The sequence below is a fragment of the Calliphora vicina genome, chromosome 1, assembly GCF_958450345.1.
Source record: "Calliphora vicina chromosome 1, idCalVici1.1, whole genome shotgun sequence".
NCBI lineage: Eukaryota > Metazoa > Arthropoda > Insecta > Diptera > Calliphoridae > Calliphora > Calliphora vicina.
Window position 1 is genome coordinate 46,719,766 of NC_088780.1, and position 20,636 is coordinate 46,740,401.

General features: G+C 32.7%; 1 protein-coding gene across 1 annotated transcript; it reads right to left on the reverse strand.

The window, feature by feature from the left end:
• Window positions 1–481: 481 nt before the first annotated feature.
• Window positions 482–15,080, reverse strand: LOC135949000 (ankyrin repeat and sterile alpha motif domain-containing protein 1B). Its single transcript, XM_065498458.1, has 12 exons — window positions 14,070–15,080; window positions 13,650–14,010; window positions 13,503–13,582; window positions 9,851–10,192; window positions 9,573–9,777; window positions 8,145–9,513; window positions 7,855–8,078; window positions 7,528–7,782; window positions 7,292–7,466; window positions 1,068–1,310; window positions 828–959; window positions 482–758 (listed from the first exon to the last, which is right to left on the reverse strand). Exons 1-12 carry the CDS (start codon window positions 15,019–15,021, stop codon window positions 582–584), a joined length of 4,515 nt encoding a protein of 1,504 aa, XP_065354530.1. The 5' UTR covers window positions 15,022–15,080; the 3' UTR covers window positions 482–581.
• Window positions 15,081–20,636: the final 5,556 nt, after the last annotated feature.

Consider the following 20,636-nt stretch of genomic DNA (forward strand, 5'->3'; position numbering starts at 1 on the left):
TTGAAAAAAAAAATAGAATAAATTTGTGATCATGCATTTCTCCAAAATGAAAAAAAGGAAGTATTAAATAAATAAAGAAATATGATTTTTAAACAATAATAAAATAGTGTTAAAAAGGTTTGATTGTTTTAAGCTCAATAATAAATAATTGTTTCTTTTTTTTTTTGGTTTGTTGTTGGTGTTTGTGCAAGTAAAAACATTTTTGTGCTAAAAAGTTTATATAAAAAATTCAATATTTTGTTTTTTTTGTAAAATTTGTGCAAAAAATTTCAATTTGTAACTTTACAACATTCCGCCCTTATTAAAGTTAAAACATTCTAAACACTTTGTTTGTATAATGGTTTTGATAAATATATTTTTGTTTAAGTTTAAGACTAGAACCGTTTTTTAAATATTTTCTGTTATTTCTTTTGTTCGTTTCATAAAACACTGACTTACTTTACTAACTTAAATTAAAAACTAAAACTAAAAAAAAAACACTCAATTATAAAGAAATAAAAAGAAGTCTCTTTACGTATGAAAAAAATACACTATTTTTGTTTGTTTGTTAGTTTTAAGATTTAAAATTAGTTTTGGTCTTCTTACGCTTCTTGGGTTTTAGTATTGATCGATGTCTGTTGATTGGGAAATTCAAGACCTTGTAGTATACTGTTGTTTAGTGTGGCCAATGGAGTGGCCGTAATGCCATCACGCAATGCCAACTGATAGGCCACCTCAAATGCTTGACCCAAAGTCAATATTATATCGGAAGCCAAGTCCTGCAAACAATTAATTCATAATTTATGCAAAAATTTCTGTCTAAATAACAATTTAACAACAACACTTACCATACTCTCCACATAAAACACATGACAATAGTGCACATCATTTTCCTTGGTGATGTAGGCAAAATGTCGTAGATCGTCTGCATCTTGACATGCACAATTTATATTTTGTATTTCATGTTCACAAATGGTGTTCTACAAATCATAAATGAAGGAAATCCCAGAAAAGACACAAAAACAAAAAATACATTTAATTGGAATTGTTGTGAGGAAAATTATTCATGGATCGTGCAACAAACATACCTTGCTGTTCACATCTATGAACTCAACACCCCTGTGCGAGATGGCCAATGACACTAGTATACGTTTTTGTTTATTAAATGATTGATTACGGGCAGCATTTGTTTCTGACTGGGAAGACATTAACATATTGGTAGCGGCGGCAGCAGCAGCAGAGTTATGCTGTTGATCTTGTTTTAGTTTTTGTATGGATTTGCGTGTCGATTCGGTGCCACGTAATTCTTTCACAACCGTTGAGCCTAAATACTGCAATGAATTAATTGGAATTTTATTTTTATCACAATGTGACACAATTTTCAATTTTGAGAGGGTAGGAAACAGTTGTTATATTGTTATTCTTAATTTCCAAAGAGCCATTATTTATAATTAATATAGATTTTAAATATAGATGTGTAATAAAAGTATTGAGGAATAAGTATATACTCTTACATGTCTTAAGATTACAAAGTTTTCTTAGGTTGAGGTATGGAAATCAATTTCTTGACATCTGTTGCCATAATACGGATGGTTGTTTTAAAAGTATATTATCTATTATGTTTTATTTAGTCAAATATTTTATTTATCCACTTAACATTTGTTACACATATGTATATTGATTTAAGAAATTCTAAAAATACGCTATATTAAATATAATTATTTTCATTGAAATCACGGAAATGTCTTTGAAACTAAACCAATTTGTTTAGTATGTATGTTTAAGGGCTGATTTATTTATCAGAAATTTTTTCAATATTAAAACAGTCCTAGTTATATTAAGCTGTGTGTGGGAATGTTTTTAAAAATTTCCAATTTGTAATGGTAACATTCTTGTGGACTTAAAGGAGACATTAAGTCTGGGCAACTTACAATATTGCCTTCATCCCCAAGGGAAGAAAAACATCTTATATCAAGGCCAAGATCTTCAGTTCAAACTTTTGAAACAATAATTGATGTTTATATTATTTCTTTTATCGATTCACGCACATTATTCAAGGCTCAATATGCCGACACGAAGAGTAGATTTACAAAAACTGCGCTATACTCATTAGTAGGGGGCGGATTTATATGCAAATGCATGTTTTTTCTCAAACGTTCAAATACAATGTTGAATAATTATTTATCCGAATTGCACATTTTCCTGTAAAATTTCTTGATTTATTAGGGCATATTTTTGCATATTTTATTGATAATGCATATTTTGTTATATTTAACTTCAAAATACATATTTATAAGCATTTTATCCAAGTTTTTAATTAAAATATATTTTTCTTCGTCAATGGAAAAAGTTTTTTTTTCGAATTAGTTATAGAATTATCATTAGATGTTATCGACTAGCTTCTCTCTATATCGAGAAATTGGCATTAAGTCTTCTTCATTTCTCTATTAGCAATTGAAAATAATAATTTCAAAATATTTTGCTACAAAAAAATTAGAATTTTTCATATCAAAAATTCATTAAATGTATCGACAAGATTCATATTTCGCCCGCTTAATAAAACAATAGTGTATATTTTTTTTGTCATTTCGAAATAATTGAGATTAAAATTTTTGTGTTAGTAGACATGTGGAACAAAGGTAATATTGTTTTATTTTTATTTAAGAGATTTTGTTACCGAACGATTTTGTAACACATGCACAGTTACCGATCCTGATAGTCATACCCAGCAGTTCTAGGAAACTGTACTGAACAAGTGATTTTACCTATCCTTTAGGGCGATAACTAGTTATATAACTAGCTACGTGACTAGTTATTTTATCACGTGCATATTTTAAGCAATAAAAAATACAATTGTCTTTACGCTAGATTACGTGGAATGTATAAAGTAACCAATTGACTTCTCGCTGATGTACGAATAGCACATATGCATCAAATTACCCAAAATATATAGATTGGAGTCAGCCAAGTTATCAGACATTAGCGATAAATACTGTCTATATGGGATTAACTACTTCCTTAACAGCTGGGTTATTACGAAATGAAAATTAAGGTTGGATGCTACTTTACAGCACGATCAAAATATTGATGATTTTAAAAGGCAAGTCGCAAGATAGAAGCTCTAAAGATTATGGCTTTAAATAATTATTCATACCAAGATATAATTAATATATCCATTAGGCCGGGTCGATGATTTTCGTGAAAAATCGTATAGCAGAACGCATTTTACGGAAAATTCTAAGAACTTTTCGCCAAGAAACCATAGGTCTAAAATCATATCCTATCTTGCGCATTTCGTCTTTTATCCAATGATATTTCAATAAATATCACTAGTTTACAATGTTTTTGCTCATGAATTGAAACATATGGGGATTTGTGTAATTAGGTCTTCTAACTTCGGAAAAAATATTAAAAAAATCCTGGACGTCAAACTTTTGAGATATTTCTTAAAAACGAAACATATAAAAATTTACATTAAATTAGTACAAAAAAATTAAAAGTGAAGTGTTTTAGTTCTATTTTTATAATTATTTTCATTTGTCTCCCTCACGACAGTCCAACAGTAGTCTCCCAGCATATTCTGATCCCAAAAACCTTGATAATTCCTCTCGAAAATCTTCAAATCTTGATGGAAACGCTCTCCATGTTCGTCACTCATGTGTCCGAGGTTTTCCGGGAAAAAATCCACATGAAAATGTAAAAAGTGAATTTTGAGGGATATATTTACACCATCAGTTCAAAATTATGTAATAAATTCACAACAATATCTCTGTAAATTTGACTTTTCTTATTCCCCAAAAATTCTTGAACAACAAGTTTAAAAGAATTCCATGCTGCATTTTCAACGTCGGTTAATAGACACTCAAATTTGGTATCAACCAAAATGTTTCTTATTTGACGACCCACAAATATGCCTTCTTTTAGTTTAGCTTCGGAAAGACTTGGGAACACGCTGCATAAATATTGAAATGCTGGTTTTGTCTTATCTAAAGCTTTTACGAAATTTTTTAATGTAAATAAGCATTTTGCAGTGTTTGTGTTATAGGAAAACCTTGATTTGACTGAATAATTTTTCCGCAAATAAAACAAAAATGGTCTGGGTTTATTTTACACTTTCCAGAAGACATTTTAAAGTAGTTTTTACTTTAGAGTTTTGTATTTAATAGCGATTTATTAACGTTTATCTACAGGAAAGATGCACTTTTAAACAGTATTTATTTTTTTCCCGTTATTTTTTTTTGGAATTTGTCAAAAGAATACAACTCTGAAAGTATCTAGTAGCTTCGCCAGAGTGTTATGTACCCAAAAACGATGTGAATACCTAATTACCACAATTCGGTACACTACAGTATGCATTAGTAGTACTCAGGTCAGGGGAAAAATAAAAACCCATATATCTCAAAATTTGGACGTATAGAAGGGAAACAAAAAATGGTCAATTAACTAGCGTCCCTAGCTCTTCTCGAAAATATAAGTTTCATTCCATGAGCAAACAAAAATGTTTGATTTGTAAACTAGTGTATTTTTTTAATTGTTTTTTTTATTGGATAAAATACGAAATGCGCAAGATAGGATTTGATTTTAGACCTATGGTTTCTAGAGGAAACTTTCTTAGAATTTTCCGTAGATTGCGTTTCTGCTATACGATTTTTTACTTTTTGATCATCCATACAAATCGACCCGGCCTAATATCCATTGTTTTCTCGGAAAAATAGTTGTAATTTTAAAGCTTTAACTATTTAATTCCTGGTATAAATTAAAGAGTCCTAATTACTGGGAACACTGTTGTGTATTTTTAGGAAATTGAGCAAGCCATAGCTAATTAGTTTATGTTTCAGCACAAAAATATATGTGCATATTTTTTAAATAATATTTTCATTATTTTGAAGCATATTTTAGGCGCATATTTTCCAATAATAAATGTATGAAAATCCTCCACCTACTCATTGCTAGTCATATAGTTTTCTATATCCTTGAACTGTAAGTATCATCATTAATGTCAAACCGAAATTGATCCTGTAGTCATATCATTTGCTGGACGAATAAGATACTAATCCATAGAACCAGCACAAGAAGAAGGTGTACTCTTCCAACTGCTGAGGAAGCCATGCTGGAATTTTGTTGCATGACTATTGCTCGAGTGGGCGATGTAAAAGTGGAAATAAATATGTAACTTCTAAACGTATAGTTCACGCGCTGTAAATATTTTATTGATATTTTGAGCAATATAGTTAAAGTATCTACACCCTCAGCCTCCTTGGGATATTACATATACTTAAAATGTCCTGGAAATATAGAATCACTGTCTATCTAAAAAAGATTAGAAATCTTTTTATCGCCTTTAAGGATAATAAGGAATCAAATCGTGGAAATTATCTGCAAAACTTAGACTATACTAAGAATACTGAAAGAAATACAATACCCCTTTGTTTACGAATCCGCTATATGACTCCAAAACGGAGAATGGTCGATGAATACTACCGAAAAAAACGAAACATTCGATAGGTACTTATAAAATGTATTTACCCCAAATAGTACACCCTCTTGTATTAATCCGACGATTATTAATGAGGTGGTTCCCTCAAAGGTCTCAGAGCATGACAATCTACTCCAATGATAAGTAACCTGCCTAACTAAGAACTGCAACATGCACTAATAACAAACATAAGGCGCAATTGCAGAGTTGTCAACAAAAACTTTTCTCCTTCTTTCACCACCTCCTTCTACAATCTATACCCTTTCTAAAGAAAGTAACACAACTAATATATAGGCATATTAAATGCCTGTGTTACTTCTCCATATTACTCATATTGTGTTTCCCGACCTTATACCATATCTTGATACATATAACATTACTCATGACCATCAATTTGGTTTCAGAAGGAGACACTATACAATTGAACAGGTGCATCGAATAACAACACTTATCAGGAAAGCAAACAGTATAGCTCTTCATTATTTATAGATATATCTCAAGCATTTGATAAAGTCTGCCACGATGGACTTATATATATATACATCACTTAAAAGTTATATAATAAACAGATCTTTCCAAATAAGATCAAAAGATGTCATATCTTCATGTCGACAAATATCGGCTGGTCTACCTAAGGGATGTATTCTAGAGCCGCTCCTATATAAATTATAACTCACATATACAGTTTTGCATCTGTAGCATCTGGACAACTTCAGTCTCACATCAATGAGTTGAAAAAGGGCTTCACAAATGAAGATAGAATTTAATGGAAGTGTTCACGCCATATTTACTTTAAGAGGAGATAGTTGCCCCTCAATACAGATTAACATAATCAAAACAAAACTATGTGAGGTATCTTGGTGTTCACCTTGACCGCCGTCTAACATGGATCCACCATATTGAATCGAAAGTGACACATTTAAAACTAAAGTCTTTTAAAATTTAATGGCTTCTTAGTCCTCGGTCAGAGCCAGACGTGGACTACAAGGATCGCCCAGGCCATCTAGAAATAAAACCTAGAAATGGAGGCATTACTCCATGAAAATTGTTGTAAAATCCAACAAGAGCTTGAAAAATTATTGGGAGCAATTTAAAAACGTTTGCAAGCAGCAGAATTCATTCAAAAGCAGGGAAATTGGGTACCATACAAATTATGCTTGAACGTTATAAAAGAAAATCATTTTTGCACCGAATCATTACTTGTGATGAAAAAATGGATCCATTACGATAACCGAAGCTTAAGAGATCGTATCAGAAGTCCGGCCAACCAGCCGAATCGAAACCAAAGCCAAATATCCATAGCGCTAAAGGGTCTATTATGAACCTGTACTGAACGCAACTAATCCGTTTGAAGGGTACATTGTCCGATAAATGCCCAGGATATGCGGCCAGACGTAAAACCGTAATATTCCATCATTACAACGCTAGGCCACATGTTGCAATACCTGGTTTGTCCCGTACGACTACGTTGTTTGCCTCAACAGATGAGCAGTTCTTTTGTCTCGGAATCCATATGTTACCAGAAAGACGGGAAAAGGTCATAGCTAACAATGGCCAACAGTTTATATAAAAAAAAATAATACACCCAATAATATCGAAAATATACATCCATAGGGAGTCAATGTTCCTATAATACGTGAGGAGATCAAATACTCTACATAGAACTCATGGCAATGTAAAATTAAAAAATAATTCAAAACCCCTTACAAGTGAATTTCTCTCTTTTGAGCGTCCCAGACGCCTTAGAAGCATGAATATCAGCTTTTTGTTGAATATTAAAATTTGTACACGAGAGCAAATATCAGAATTAGTGCTTTTAAAATTCGTAATACTTACATAAACTTCATATTTTATTTGTTCGTTGAGCAAATCATTTGCAGAATGACGCCACTTTGTGCGTACGTTATCAGGTAAACCCAAAAGTAACTCCGAAGGAGCACGTATATCCAAAGATGTTTGAGCCGTTGGAGTTTGTTGTGTAGCCTTCTGAGTGGGTGGTTGAGGAGCAGGTCTTTAAAAACAGAAAAATTAACCAAAAAACAATTAAAATATTAACAAAAGCTGTAACAAACCTATTTTTGCGATAACCACTAATCGATTGCCTTTGAGTGCCATCTTTGTTGGTGGTAACATTCAAAGAAATCTTGTTGGTCTCATTATTTTCAGCCAGGGGAGTTTTGGCAGATTTCGGTTCACGCATATGTTTGATAAAGGCTATCGATTGTAGTATACGCCGACGATGACCCAGTTTATTGATTTCCAATACAGTTTGTAACTCAACATCCCAAACTCCACAAACACTATCCAGAGTGTTATAGAGATGTTTGCTTTATATAGAAAAGAGAAGAGGTAAAACATAAGTAATTTTGAATGTTTTAAAATTGTAGCATTTAACTTACTTAAATGATTCAATATATTGTGGCAATTGTATGCTGTGTAGCCATTGCTGCAGAGATGAAATACCTTTCAATTCAGTTAGAGATTTGTTTTCCTGTTGATTTTTCTGGGGAACTTGTGGTAGAAATTCTGCTTTAGGTAAAGTTCTTATAAACCTAAGTAATTTGGCACCATCCTGCTGGGAAATATTTAAACACTCTATATCTGATTCCTCGAAAATAGCATTCTGAAAAGAACAATTAGAAAAAAATATTTAATAGTATGTTTTTTAGATGTTGTGTTAGAAACTCACCATAAATTTAACATTATCGTAACCATGCTCAAATAGTTTCTTTTCCAAATGCATTAGACCTGATTTCCTTAAACGACTTACTAATTCTTGCCTTTCCACTGGTATTTCGGTATCGTCGAAATCCAAATCATTTGTAGGAGAAATGTCCGAATTTAGTATACTACTACCAAATGATTCGAGAATTTCCGAGATTTTCTTTCTAGCTTCTTCGGCATTGAAAGGACTTAGAATGCTGCTCTCGTGAGACGTTGTCGAGTTATTGGCTATGGAACTTGTGTCTTCATTGGAACTTTCATTAGTAGGTTGTGACGAAGTCAACTGTGATTGTTCTTCATTTGAAGAGCTGTTGATGGAACTCTGATGACTTAAAATATCACTGGGTGGTTTCTCCTGGGATTCTTGCTTGAGTTCGTTTATTTTACTAATGTTGTTCTCCACAATCGTCTTTGTTTCAAAGATATCCTCATACAGGTCTTCAGAGTCATTTTTCATTTCTTGATCTTGATTTTCTATTTCGTTGTTGCAGTCAGACGTTGTGTCTTGCGGCTCTGCCGTTGGCAGTTGTGGTGTTTGTGCTTTGAAAAGTCTTCTCTCGGGTACAACCGGTTTGGCTGGTATAGGAGGTCTTGCTTTGTAAGCATTTTGCTGTTCTGCAGCTTGAGCTGTTATCGATATACCCCGTTTTTTGTGTATGGTTGCATAAACGGGCACCTGAGCTTGTGGAGGCAGTTGTTGTTGTGGTCTAGGTGGTGGTAGTTGGACTTGAGGTGGGTTCATTTTGGATGCTTTATTAACCGTGGCATAAGCCGGTTCTATTTTTTGCTTATTACTACTATGGGCAGCCGAACCCTTGAGGAGGCCGGCAAATGGTTGATCTCCAATAAATTCTTCTACATTTTCGGTGGAACCACTATGATCAGATAAGGAAACACTGGAACTCAGTGAACCCATGGAACCTCTAATGCCACCGGATCCTATAGTGGAATAGATGTTGGATGAAACAGTATTGGTATTAAGTTTAGTGGGTGAGGGCTGTATGTAGGCGTAATCATAGTGTGATGTAAGATTCGTGTTGTTACTATTGTTATTGCTGTTGCTGTTGCTGTTGCTATTCATATTTATTTGCCGCAGTGGTGAAGTACCCATATCAACCAATAATTGTTGCTGTTTTTGCAATTGCAACAACGCCGATCGACGTTTGTATTCTTGACTCAAAGGTCTTATGCGTTCGTGTATAATTTTTTCCGCCTGACTTGAAGAGGGAGGAGGATGATCTGGAGTGGGTGGTTGTTTATAGTTTGTAGGACTTTGGGGTATTTGAGGCTTATTCTCATCACCCTTTTCATCTTTCTCACCCAAAGTTAAGGAGCTGCGAAAATATTTCGAGTTATAAATACCGGTTTTTAATCAACTTGTCCAAATACTTACTAACTATTGCGATTCCTCTTTAATTTACGATTTGGATTGTATGATTTCAGGGTGGAATTTTCGTTACTTATTGTAACCTCATTAATATTATTTATATTTCTTGGTGCTGGTTTTGGTCTCTTCATTGAATTTGTAATTTCCTGATTTGAATTTGGCACTAAATTCTCTACATCATCACTATGATGACGTTTCTCCAACATATCAGCTTAATGAATAGAATATTTGTTTTTTTATTTTGTGGAAATAATTGAAATGTTTTAAAAAGTTTTAGCACTTACTACTTGAGCTTAATGATATTCCGCCCGATGTGCGTGCAGTTTCCCGGGCACTAGCAAACAAGCGATTTCCTCTCTGACGTTCTGTTAGTTGCGATTCATCGAAACTTATGCCACCAACACTGCCGTGACTTTGATGGGAATAGGGACTGTCATTTGATGGACTTCGTGTCTGTCTTCTGCCATAGTTGTTTTGTTGTTGATGATTGGGTGAAGTGTAACTAAATGGTTGGCCACTGTTTGTGGGTGATACCGATAGATTACGTCGCGGTGGTTTTTTAGGTGGTCCTCCGGGTCCAAAACTACTCATAGGCGGTAGATTGCCTACGAAACTAGAAACGCCTCCTGAAAAATATAGTTAAAGCAAATTATTACCATATTTTAATTTAAGAATATCTATCTATATTTTAGAAATTATATTAAATTGGATATCTAGAGATCATTAAGCTTGTTTTGTGGTCTAATCTATCTGCAATAGAGTTCTGATAGCCTCATTAGGTCTTCATTCATAATGAGGAAAAGGCTTTCACATTACTTATGAGGAGTTTAGAAAGCTATGGACGATGTCTATAGATATATATGGAAACCTTTTGATATTTTTGATCTGGTTGGTTTAATCCCCCAATATGTGGGCACATTCGATTTGAATTTTCCTACATTGAAAGCGACAGGAAAGGCTTCAGCAAGAAATTTGTTCCACAGAACGACTAAAGAAGGAATTTTCCCTGTAATATGTTATGCCGTCCACTGGGAACTTTTGAAAATAAGCGTTTTTTTTTGTGTAAGAGTTATCGGTTGTTTTGAGGTTAGTTTGATTTGGTTTGATTTGACATACTCATTTGGCATCAGAGCGATTAATTTGAGAAACTAAGGATCGTTTTCGCAATAGGTTTACTCTGAAAGAAAATAATCTATGTTTGAGTTCTTAAAAGATTCAATTCGTAGAGGAATTGAAGCCACGCGATCGTCTTTCTCGGCGCACATTGACTGAAGGAAACATAGTTATTAGAGTGACAGTCGATTTTTTTTTAGATTTTAATGAGTACCGGGTGGAATATTGTGGCACTAGGCCTAAAAGTTAAGTGCTGAAAATTTGAGCCAAATCGGACAACGATTTCTGGAAGCGCATCGAGGTCAAAGTTCAAATATAAACAAAATTTTACTATTTATATAAAATAAATAGGTGAAACTCGTTAACATTCTGCATTGTTTTCTAGAAATATATAGATTTATTTATACTAATGAATATTAAATTAAAAAAAAATGGAAATTAACCTTGTATCTCCTTTGGGACAACATGACCAAAAACGGTATTATTGTAAAAATTCGGGCCAAAAATATATAACATTTCGCTATCTTTTCATTAGAAATTCCAAATATTGAAAAATTTGACTTTGACCTTCACGATTTAAAGGTTAACGTTCTCCGATTTTAGTAAAACTTTCAGAACATATTTAAAATTACCAGGTCTATAATATTATGAATAGGTTTTACTTAAAATTTATAACAGTAAGGAAATTGGGCTCATTCGCCAAAATATGGACAAAAAATTTGTTTTTCTTGAAAATCACAAAATATAAATCGCAAGTACGGAAAAACTGTAAGAGGTATTAACAAAATTTGTTCATATTTTTATTTCCTATTCTGATCTCAATAAATCCCAATGTGATGATCAAAAAATTCTGAAATGTGTTTAACAAAATTTTTAAAAATATGAAAATGGAGATTCGAAACAGCCGTTAAAAAAATTTTTTTTATGGCCATACCTGCGAATAGGTTAACGCTATCCTACGAAGACAAAAACTCATACACAAGTAAATACGGATATATTTTAAATAAAACTTAGCTTTTATTTTAATTTTTCTCGATATATGTTAATTTTGTTACTACATTTCTAGTTCAAGTGGCCTGAGACACGTTAATGGTCTGGCGAATTTGTAATAACTTTAACATATTTTAACCAAATTTTATCATTTATATCTCATTATATCTTTTGCATGCAATTGCAAACGTATTTATTCAGTAGCAACATTTTTACAAAAACTGAAAAATTTGCATTTTTTCCGAACTTTGGCGATAATACAGTTTTTGGGTCATATTGATTTGGCTAAAATTTTCAGCACTTAATTTTTAGGCTTAGTGTCACAATATTCCACCCGGCACTCTTACAAATTTTAACAAAATTTTTTTTCCATACAACTGATTGTCACTCTAATGGTTATTTATAAAGCCATTTGTAAAATTGACGTTTTTACTTGTAACTTTTCGGAAATTAGCAATTTTTATAACCATCACCAAAAAGGTGCGTTGATTTTATCATTCCGTTTGTAAAACATCGAAATATTTCTCGTAAAGCCACTATATACTACTGGGTCTCTATGAAAGTCTATGACCATAAGACCATCTGTCTGTTTCTGTTCAAGGGATGATAGGACCTAAAGAGACCTAAATTCGTCTGATGGAACCAGCGTTATGGGCCAACATGTGAGACAGTCTCCAAAAAAGTTTTAATTTTTAAAATGTTACTGCTACGAGGGCGCATAAATAAGTCCGTGCCTTTCAAAATTTTCCCGCCTCTTAACTGTAAGGGCAACAATGTTCAACAGGCATCTGTCACTTGGCATCTGTCAGTTAGTTTGACAGCCATTGATAGCAGACTTGAGGTGACAATAAATTTCGCATTATTTTTTCCGAAGAAAAACATCACTAAAACTAAGGCTAAGCATGGTTTACTGAATTTCGTTGTGGCCGTACAAGAACGGAAGATGCCAAACGGTATGGACGCACAGTTGAGGTGTCTAAAAAATCTTATCTCTGGAAACCAACCCAAGGTTTATAATATTTTGTTTTCCAACCATCGTGTTTTCACTCAGAAGCCAGTTTTTCTTTAGGAACACAAAAATAGCAGTCATCATGTGGTACACCAAACTTCAAATGACTACATTCTCTCACTGTCTCACTGCACAGTAAGGCAGAATCGAAATCTTTTGGAAATAAATCTGGCATTTCTAAACGGCTGGTCCGATCAGAATAAAGTTTGAAGTGGGCATAGCCAAGGAGAATTCGAGTTTAAGTTATTAAAATGGGGGCTCAATGTAGGGTACCTTCGACATGTAAAATTTTTAAACACGTGGCATTTTTTTCTTTTCCATCCGATTTCAAAGATTTTTATATATTTGGAAAGCGTTCGGCTACGCTTGCGTGAGCTATTTATCTCTTATTATTTCCAAGTTAAAGGCATTTCAAAATTTAATTTTTAAAATTTTGCCATACCTTGGTACGCCTTTTTAAAAATATAGGGCGTACTTTTGGATCGAATGGAGTCGAATTATTTTTTCGCTAAGGGTACATAATGTTAACATCAATTTATTTAAGGAAATGTATTTATTACAGCCAATATTGAAAAATGAAGGTAAATCGAAGGCTACACGTACACGTACAAATCAAATTAAAGTTAAACTGTATTTCTATGTTATCACATAGAATTGTATGAAAATTTCTATAGCTTTCATATAAAAATGACGATGAATGATTTTTGAATCTTCTAAATAGTTGTTAAAAAATGCATATTTAAAATTTTGAATTTGCCCAAAAAATACCACAAACATTAACAATTACTTTAGAATTTAATCATTATTAAATCATTATTTCTTACCAGTTGAGCATCTAGATCTGGGCGAAATTGAAGCTGGTTCAAAACTGCTTATTGATGATGAAGGACTAACACCCATGTCGCTAGAAGTGGATAAAAATAGATTAATTACTAACTAAAATTAAGCAACAATTTCTTAGAATAACTTACTTTTGAGACGTATTCGATTGACTACGCACGGGTGAATTTAAAGTATCATGATAGAAACGATTATTGCCACTACCACCCGTACTGGGAGAGTTTTCATCCAATTGTAAACCACTATCTAAAGATTTGCCGCCACCATTGAATGTGGCACCGGAACTGAATCTCTGCTTGTTATAGGAAGATTGTTGCATAGACAGCGAATGATTGAGTAAATGATTATTGGAATTGAAATGATAATGATTATTATGTTGTTGCTTTTGGTAATGACCAACCACATTGTGATTACGTTGACCCGGCTGGGGTGGTTGCTGATGACGATAGATCACCTCCTCACTGTCATCCGTATCCATTTGATTGCGGAAATCTAAAAAATTAATTAGTTTTTTTGTTTAATTTTATAGTAATTAAAAAATAAAAACTTACTATTTATAACATCTATAATGTGTTTGGTTACATGAGCTGGAAATTCTTTAAGTATATCCAAAACAGTGCGATCTTCAGCATCTGTGGCATTAAGATCAATACCAGCTTTCAATAATGTACGCACCACAGACTCTTTGCCACATAAGGCCGCCTCATGTAATGCCGAGCCTGAGGGTGTTAATAAGTTGACATTCACACCGGCCCCTAATAAAACCTCTACCACTTGTTTGTGGCCATTACGACTGGCCAAGTGTAGACAGGTGTGTGGGAATACACAGCGTGTAGGTGTAGCTGGTGAAGATAGCACCGATGGTGAGGATGGTGATGGTGTTGATATTGAACCAGAGTGTGGCAAAGGTGATGAGTGTCGTGATCTATTGTTAACTTGATTTTCAGTAGCTTGTTTGGTGTAGGGCGCTATTAACTCCGGATGTGCTCTTATTAGCATTTGTACTGCCTGTAAACGTCCATATTGACAGGCTAAATCCAAAGGTGTTTCACCTCTTGTATTTCTCATATTAGGATCTGCTTCGTGTGCCAATAACATAGACAGCACCTGTGTATAGCCATGTTGTGCGGCACAGTGTAACGGTGTCTCTTTCTCTATGGTCTGCAGATTGGGATTTGCTGGTCTATATGGATGTGTTAATAGCATTTTTACAATTTCTTCTTCTCCCGCCCAGGAGGCCAAATGCAAGGCAGATGAACCTCTCATATCGGGTAAATTAGGTGTGGCTTCATGTGCCAAAAGTAACTTCACAATATCCGTATGTCCATTTATGCAGGCATGATGTAATGCCGAGTAGCCTCCACTATCCTGTACATTAACTCCGGTGCCTCGTCTTAGACTTGCCAAAGGGCCAGCACGTTTGGCTTTTTGATTAAGTACTTTTTCGATAAACGAAATATTGCCATTGCGTGCAGCCTCCAGAAATTCTTGATCTTTACCCATTTTATATATATATTATTATTAGGGAATTTAAAGAGATAAATTGGTAGTGTGATGTGCGATTATGTTTTATGGTAAAATTTGAAGATTATCTGAAAAAAAATTTTGAAATAAGTTTTTAAATGAAATGTTAGTTCTTAGAAGGCCGGCTGATTTCTTTACATTATCTATATACATATATTTAGTTTATGTTAAAACTAGTTATCTACTTCAATCACAAGTAAATTGTAAGGGGGCTATGTGAAATAATGAACCGATTTTATCCAATTACAAATGCACACAACAAAATGAACATGGAAAACCAGCCAGCCTGACGGACAGACCGACGGATGGACATTTTTAAATAGACTCAGAAAGTTACTATCCGTATACTTTAAGAGAGTGTTATTCCCTCTCCCTCTAGGGTGGCGTATAATATAAAAATCAACCTTTCAAATCATTTCGGAAAAGAGAAATTGAAATAAACTTCAACTACTTTATATTTCACCTACAACTGTAATTATTTATAGTTATTAACTTTTACCCACAAATCTCTTTTAGTGCGACAAAAAAACTGATTTAAGGTTTTTTTCTCACGATCTTGGCTTTTCCTATTTTTAATAAACAATGCAACCTTAAAACAATAACACAATCTTAAGTTTAATTGTCAGCAATAATTACAGCAACAAAGCAACATATGAACACAACACGACAATTCACAAGTCCATTATCAAAGACATTTGCTATTATTTTTTGTTTCATAATTATCTTTTTTGTATGGCAAACACGCACTATTTAGACAAACTAATTATAGAGAAATAAAAAAATAAAGAAGATAAAGGTAAATGAATAAGAATTAGGTTAGGATTATTGGGTGGTATTTATACAATTAAACAATTACAAGTGTGTGTAAATTTTAGATATAATTTAAGAGGAAGTGGCAAGGATATGCAAAACTCTTATTTCGATTTTCCTTTTATAAGCCATTCATAATTTTTGTAAACTCAGTCCCTTTTCAATTTTAATTGAGAAGGATATAGCATTTGTAATAGAACATCATCTTTGTGGCTGCTTTAGAAACTTTAAACGCATCCAGGACTTATCTGAAGTGTCAGTATGAACTATGAACTATTCTGTGAAATCTGAAAAATGCCCTTCCTTTTTTGTACCACTGGAATCAGGAGTTCCTAAAATAGTGACACTTTTTGTTGCAGCTCATTGAAGTGTAACGCTCATGAGTAACATAGATCATGAATAGGCAAAAATAATGATACCTGCAAGTGATACGCAGAAATTCAAACCGCATATCTTGGTCGAAATGATATTCAATCTGAATGCACTAGCTGACTTATTAGATAAAAACATTTTATGAGCAGGAAAGTCCAGTAATGTGTCTGACCACGAGAAAATATTCATTGATATGTAAACCATATTTTCCAGAACAATAAATAAATTTATTTCGAATAGAAACATAATGGTAAATAGCATATCGATTGCTTTAGTTTTGCATAATTACTATTAGTGGTGACATATATAGATGTGATATTACTGATGTCATTAAAACGATCAGGCATCTTCGTATTCTATACTTAGTTTTTTTTTAAGTATGTATTCCTGGAGTAGCGACATGAAACTTAATACGATTATATGATTTCGTTAAAGTGAAGTCTATTCAGGAAAGTATTACTAAGATTTTGCTCAAAATCGGTTGCTTAGGTCATGATTTTCCTGGTATCAGGCAATGTTGGTAATTTAGCCATTTTCCGGCTAGATCTAGCGATTTTATTTTCATTTAGCCATAAAAAATGTCTAGATTTAATCTAGCCATTTTATTTTGTCCTAGCCTTTTTTATTTTAAACTTTTCTTGAAATTTTTTTAAAAATAAAACAATATTTTTCTTATTTTCTACATAAGATTTTTTTTTATGAGGATTTGATGAGAATAGGCTGCGAAATTGTTTCCAAAGCAAACACATCAGTCATATTCAAAATTAAATTTTGCATTTATTTAATGGACTTCCGGACGAATGCTGCGACTTCCAGGCGCAAATCTTGACGGCTTCAGAAACCTGGGAATTGATAATGGGGAACGCCAATGGGATCGAAAATGTGACTACTATGTCGAAAGACTGGCGGTGCTGAAGGCGTTGAAAATTCATATGTTTATCTCAAAAATAGTGGGAAACTTTTAGAGAGCTTTACGTGGGCTAATGGGTTGATATTTATACTGGGTACCGGGACACTGTCACGTACATGTTGAGGTAATGGACAAACTATCAACGCATTGTTCGGGACTGAACTGTGGATGAAAGTTGTTCACAAAACTATTTTGGACTTTCAGAAACAAACTAAAAAATTTATTCAATCTTAATATCTAAGATAATTGTAGCAAAGTACTGTCGGTAGGACAAAATATATTTTTTGGAGCAATTCTGACTGCTTTCGAAAAAGGAAGATCGGTACAGGTCCTTGTGATGGTCTGGTCAGAGTTCATAATAGATGAGACTCTTCTGCTGCCACCAAATACAGAGAATTACCTTAGCGCCATGGATATTTGGATTTGGTGTCAATTCGGCTGGCGATCTTTGTCTTCCGTGTCAAAATCACCACTTCTGAACCGCACAAACCATCACTCGCACGTTGAAACCGATGGAACACATTCACCATAAGCTTTGTTGAGTAATCAGTCTGCTTCAGCGGCACTTATTTTTAAATTAAAGAAGTAAAGTGAAACTTCCCGCATATGACGGTTTGTTGGTAAACAATTCGACATTTTCGAATATTAAGGCTTTAGCCTTTGCACTTCGTACCCAGCTCCCATCAGCTTCTCTCAATCCTTTGAAATTGACTTAAAAATTTCAAAGAATAAACAATTATCAAACAATATATATATAAGAAACTGTTTCTCTTTTGGAATTTTAAAGTCCATATATAAGGACATCTGGACCGACGAGGATAAACTGAATACACAGTGATACTATGAATGGACTCTACTCTAACGTATATATATTGAATTTTCCTTGTGCATGAAAAAATATTAAAATTTTTACAGGGTGTTTTAATTCAGAGGATATGAATTATTGTAACTATTAAACTAAGCAGAGCTACCTTCAACCTTTTATATCTTAGTAACTGAAAATAATTCATAAAGAATCATTACCTTTTAAATAAGTAAAAAATTTAGATAAACAAATTTAAGAACCTAAAACAAGACAAAATAAGTAAGCAGAACTTAGTTTTGTTCATTGTACTCTCAAAACAATAACAATAATAAACTTTTTCTGTTTTTACCGCAACAGTTAAACAGACACAGACAATAAAGGTGCGCGAACACAGATACAAACACGCACATACACATACATACACTTAAAATTATACGCATACAAACAAACAACACACACACCCAACATTTCACGCTCGTACACCATGCACACTAAATTTATGTTTAAGGATACTTTGTTTACTACAAAGGTAGGTTATGTACGAGTATGTCCTGTGGACAGATACACTTCACAAAAAGAGAACAAGAGAGTAAAAGGAATTAGTAGAATGTGAAAAAAAAGTTGGAAAAACTTTGCAATTTTGTTTTACGCGCACCACGTTTTTGTGTTTTTTGTTTGTTTGCCAACAACACAAAATGTATTTACTACAACACAGTTTCTATGTTGCAAGGACCACAAAAATACTTGAGCGACATACGAAAATAACAAAAAGCGACTGGGAAAAAGTAACATAGCAGACGTACTGTATGAGGAATAACTGGGCGAGAATAAGGATATACAATACAAATACGTACAGATATATTTATATATATGTGTATTTACATACGTATGTGTATGTATCTGGTTATTTGGAGTAAAAGGAGACAACTCCCAAATAAATACGTTTATATGTATCTAAGTTTATACGCATACAATATTTTCGCTTCCTCTACTCCTTGTTCTCGTTCATTTTACTCCAATACGAATAGTAATAATGGAATTTTCTGTTGTAGGCTTTAATAATAAATAAATCTCATGCAGACACAACCGTATACATAAGGACAGTGTTGAGAAAATAAATAGGTACTATAATGGGATTAAAAAAATAATAAGGTGGGAAAAATAAAAAATATTAAAAGCGCTAGTGCAAAACATCTTTTTTATACGTATAATTTTCCTAAGCTGAATACAAATCGTTCCAACATTTTTAAATCGTTTGGTAAGCTTTCGAGATATTTTCATTTTAAAACCTAGATGGCGTATCTTTTGAAAGCGGTTTTTGTTTTTAAGAACTTTTATATAATTTTGAAGGATACATATCTGGACAAAAATAGAAGGAGTTATTGCATAAAAATTAGAAGAATATTACTTTTGGTAAGATTAAGAAAAAATATAATTCTTGAAAAAATCCGTGAAAGGACATGGGTACCTCCCATATATCCTGAACATATAATTTTGAATAAAATTCACAGTTATACTCCTAACATTTTAAAATTTGGTTATAATCATATTGTTGTTTGTGAAAATTTTTATTACAATCGCAGAACGGATTCGGGTTGCTGCCTTACATCCTTTTCCTTAAAAAATCTATAAACCTGAATAAAATTATTAATTTTCAGAAATTATTGTTCTCTTATAATAAAAAATGCAAAATTATGAAAATTTTATCAGAAGGATATTCATAATTCGTAGACATCAAGATTTCAATATCCTGTATAACATCTAATTTTTTTTAAAAAATTCGTAAAAATCATTTCTTATTTTGGAACCAATTTGGTTATAATAATTTTAATAAAGTTATTGTTGTTTGTGAAATTTTTTATTACAAGCGCAGCAAGGATTCGGGTGGCTGCCATACACCCTTTTCCTTAAAAAACCTATAAACCTGAATAAAATTATTAATTTTCAGAAATTATTGTTCTCTTATAATATCAGATTAATTTAGTTATTAACATTTCAATTCTAGCAAGGATTTACATAACTGCCATATATCATTTTTTTTTTTAAATAGTGAAATATTGTATATATTTTCTAAATTCGGAAGGACGGATGGACGGACATTTTCAAATGTTGATAGCCTTATGATTCAGCTGTAATATTAGAAACTGGATGTTGGATTATACTTTAAGTGTTTCTAATATCAGCAGAAGATCATATTACTATCTCAACCTAAGGATATGTAGGTTATATTCAATTATTGAGTTACTTACATTTACGGTAAAAATGTATTATTTATGGGTGCCATCAAAAAAAAAATTTAAAGTTCTAGTCAAAACGGACAAATAATGATTTCACATTATAATAAATAAGAGATAGGCATTAGATAAAATTAAAGAAAAATTAAAATTGATTAATAGTTTTCATACGAAAGGACAACTAATGATTACATTTTCTTATAGATAATACTTAAGGCTATTTTGTAGTAAAACATAATCAAAATCGATTAACATATATTTTACTAATATTCCAACAAAATTTTAGAATTTCAGGCTTACAATAAAAAAAATGTAAATTATTAAAAATTGCGAAGATTAAACTGTTAATCCTTTTTTGACAAAAACAGTAATTTTCCATAATTCCACATTCATATTCATTCATTTTCAGCCAATCGCGAGTTTATATCTTTTAAAAAGAACTTTTAACAATGATTTTATAAAA

What these genes read in the sequence shown, in the direction of transcription:
- LOC135949000 (XM_065498458.1), bottom strand. Translation starts at nt 15,021, where the DNA reads ATGGGTAAAGATCAAGAATTTCTGGAGGCTGCACGCAATGGCAATATT. An exon ending in ACGATAATGTTAAATTTATG is followed by an intron (nt 8,079 to 8,144) that starts GTGAGTTTCTAA and finishes TGTTCTTTTCAG; the next exon opens with AATGCTATTTTCGAGGAATC. An exon ending in AAATAAAATATGAAGTTTAT is followed by an intron (nt 1,311 to 7,291) that starts GTAAGTATTACG and finishes AATTCATTGCAG; the next exon opens with TATTTAGGCTCAACGGTTGT.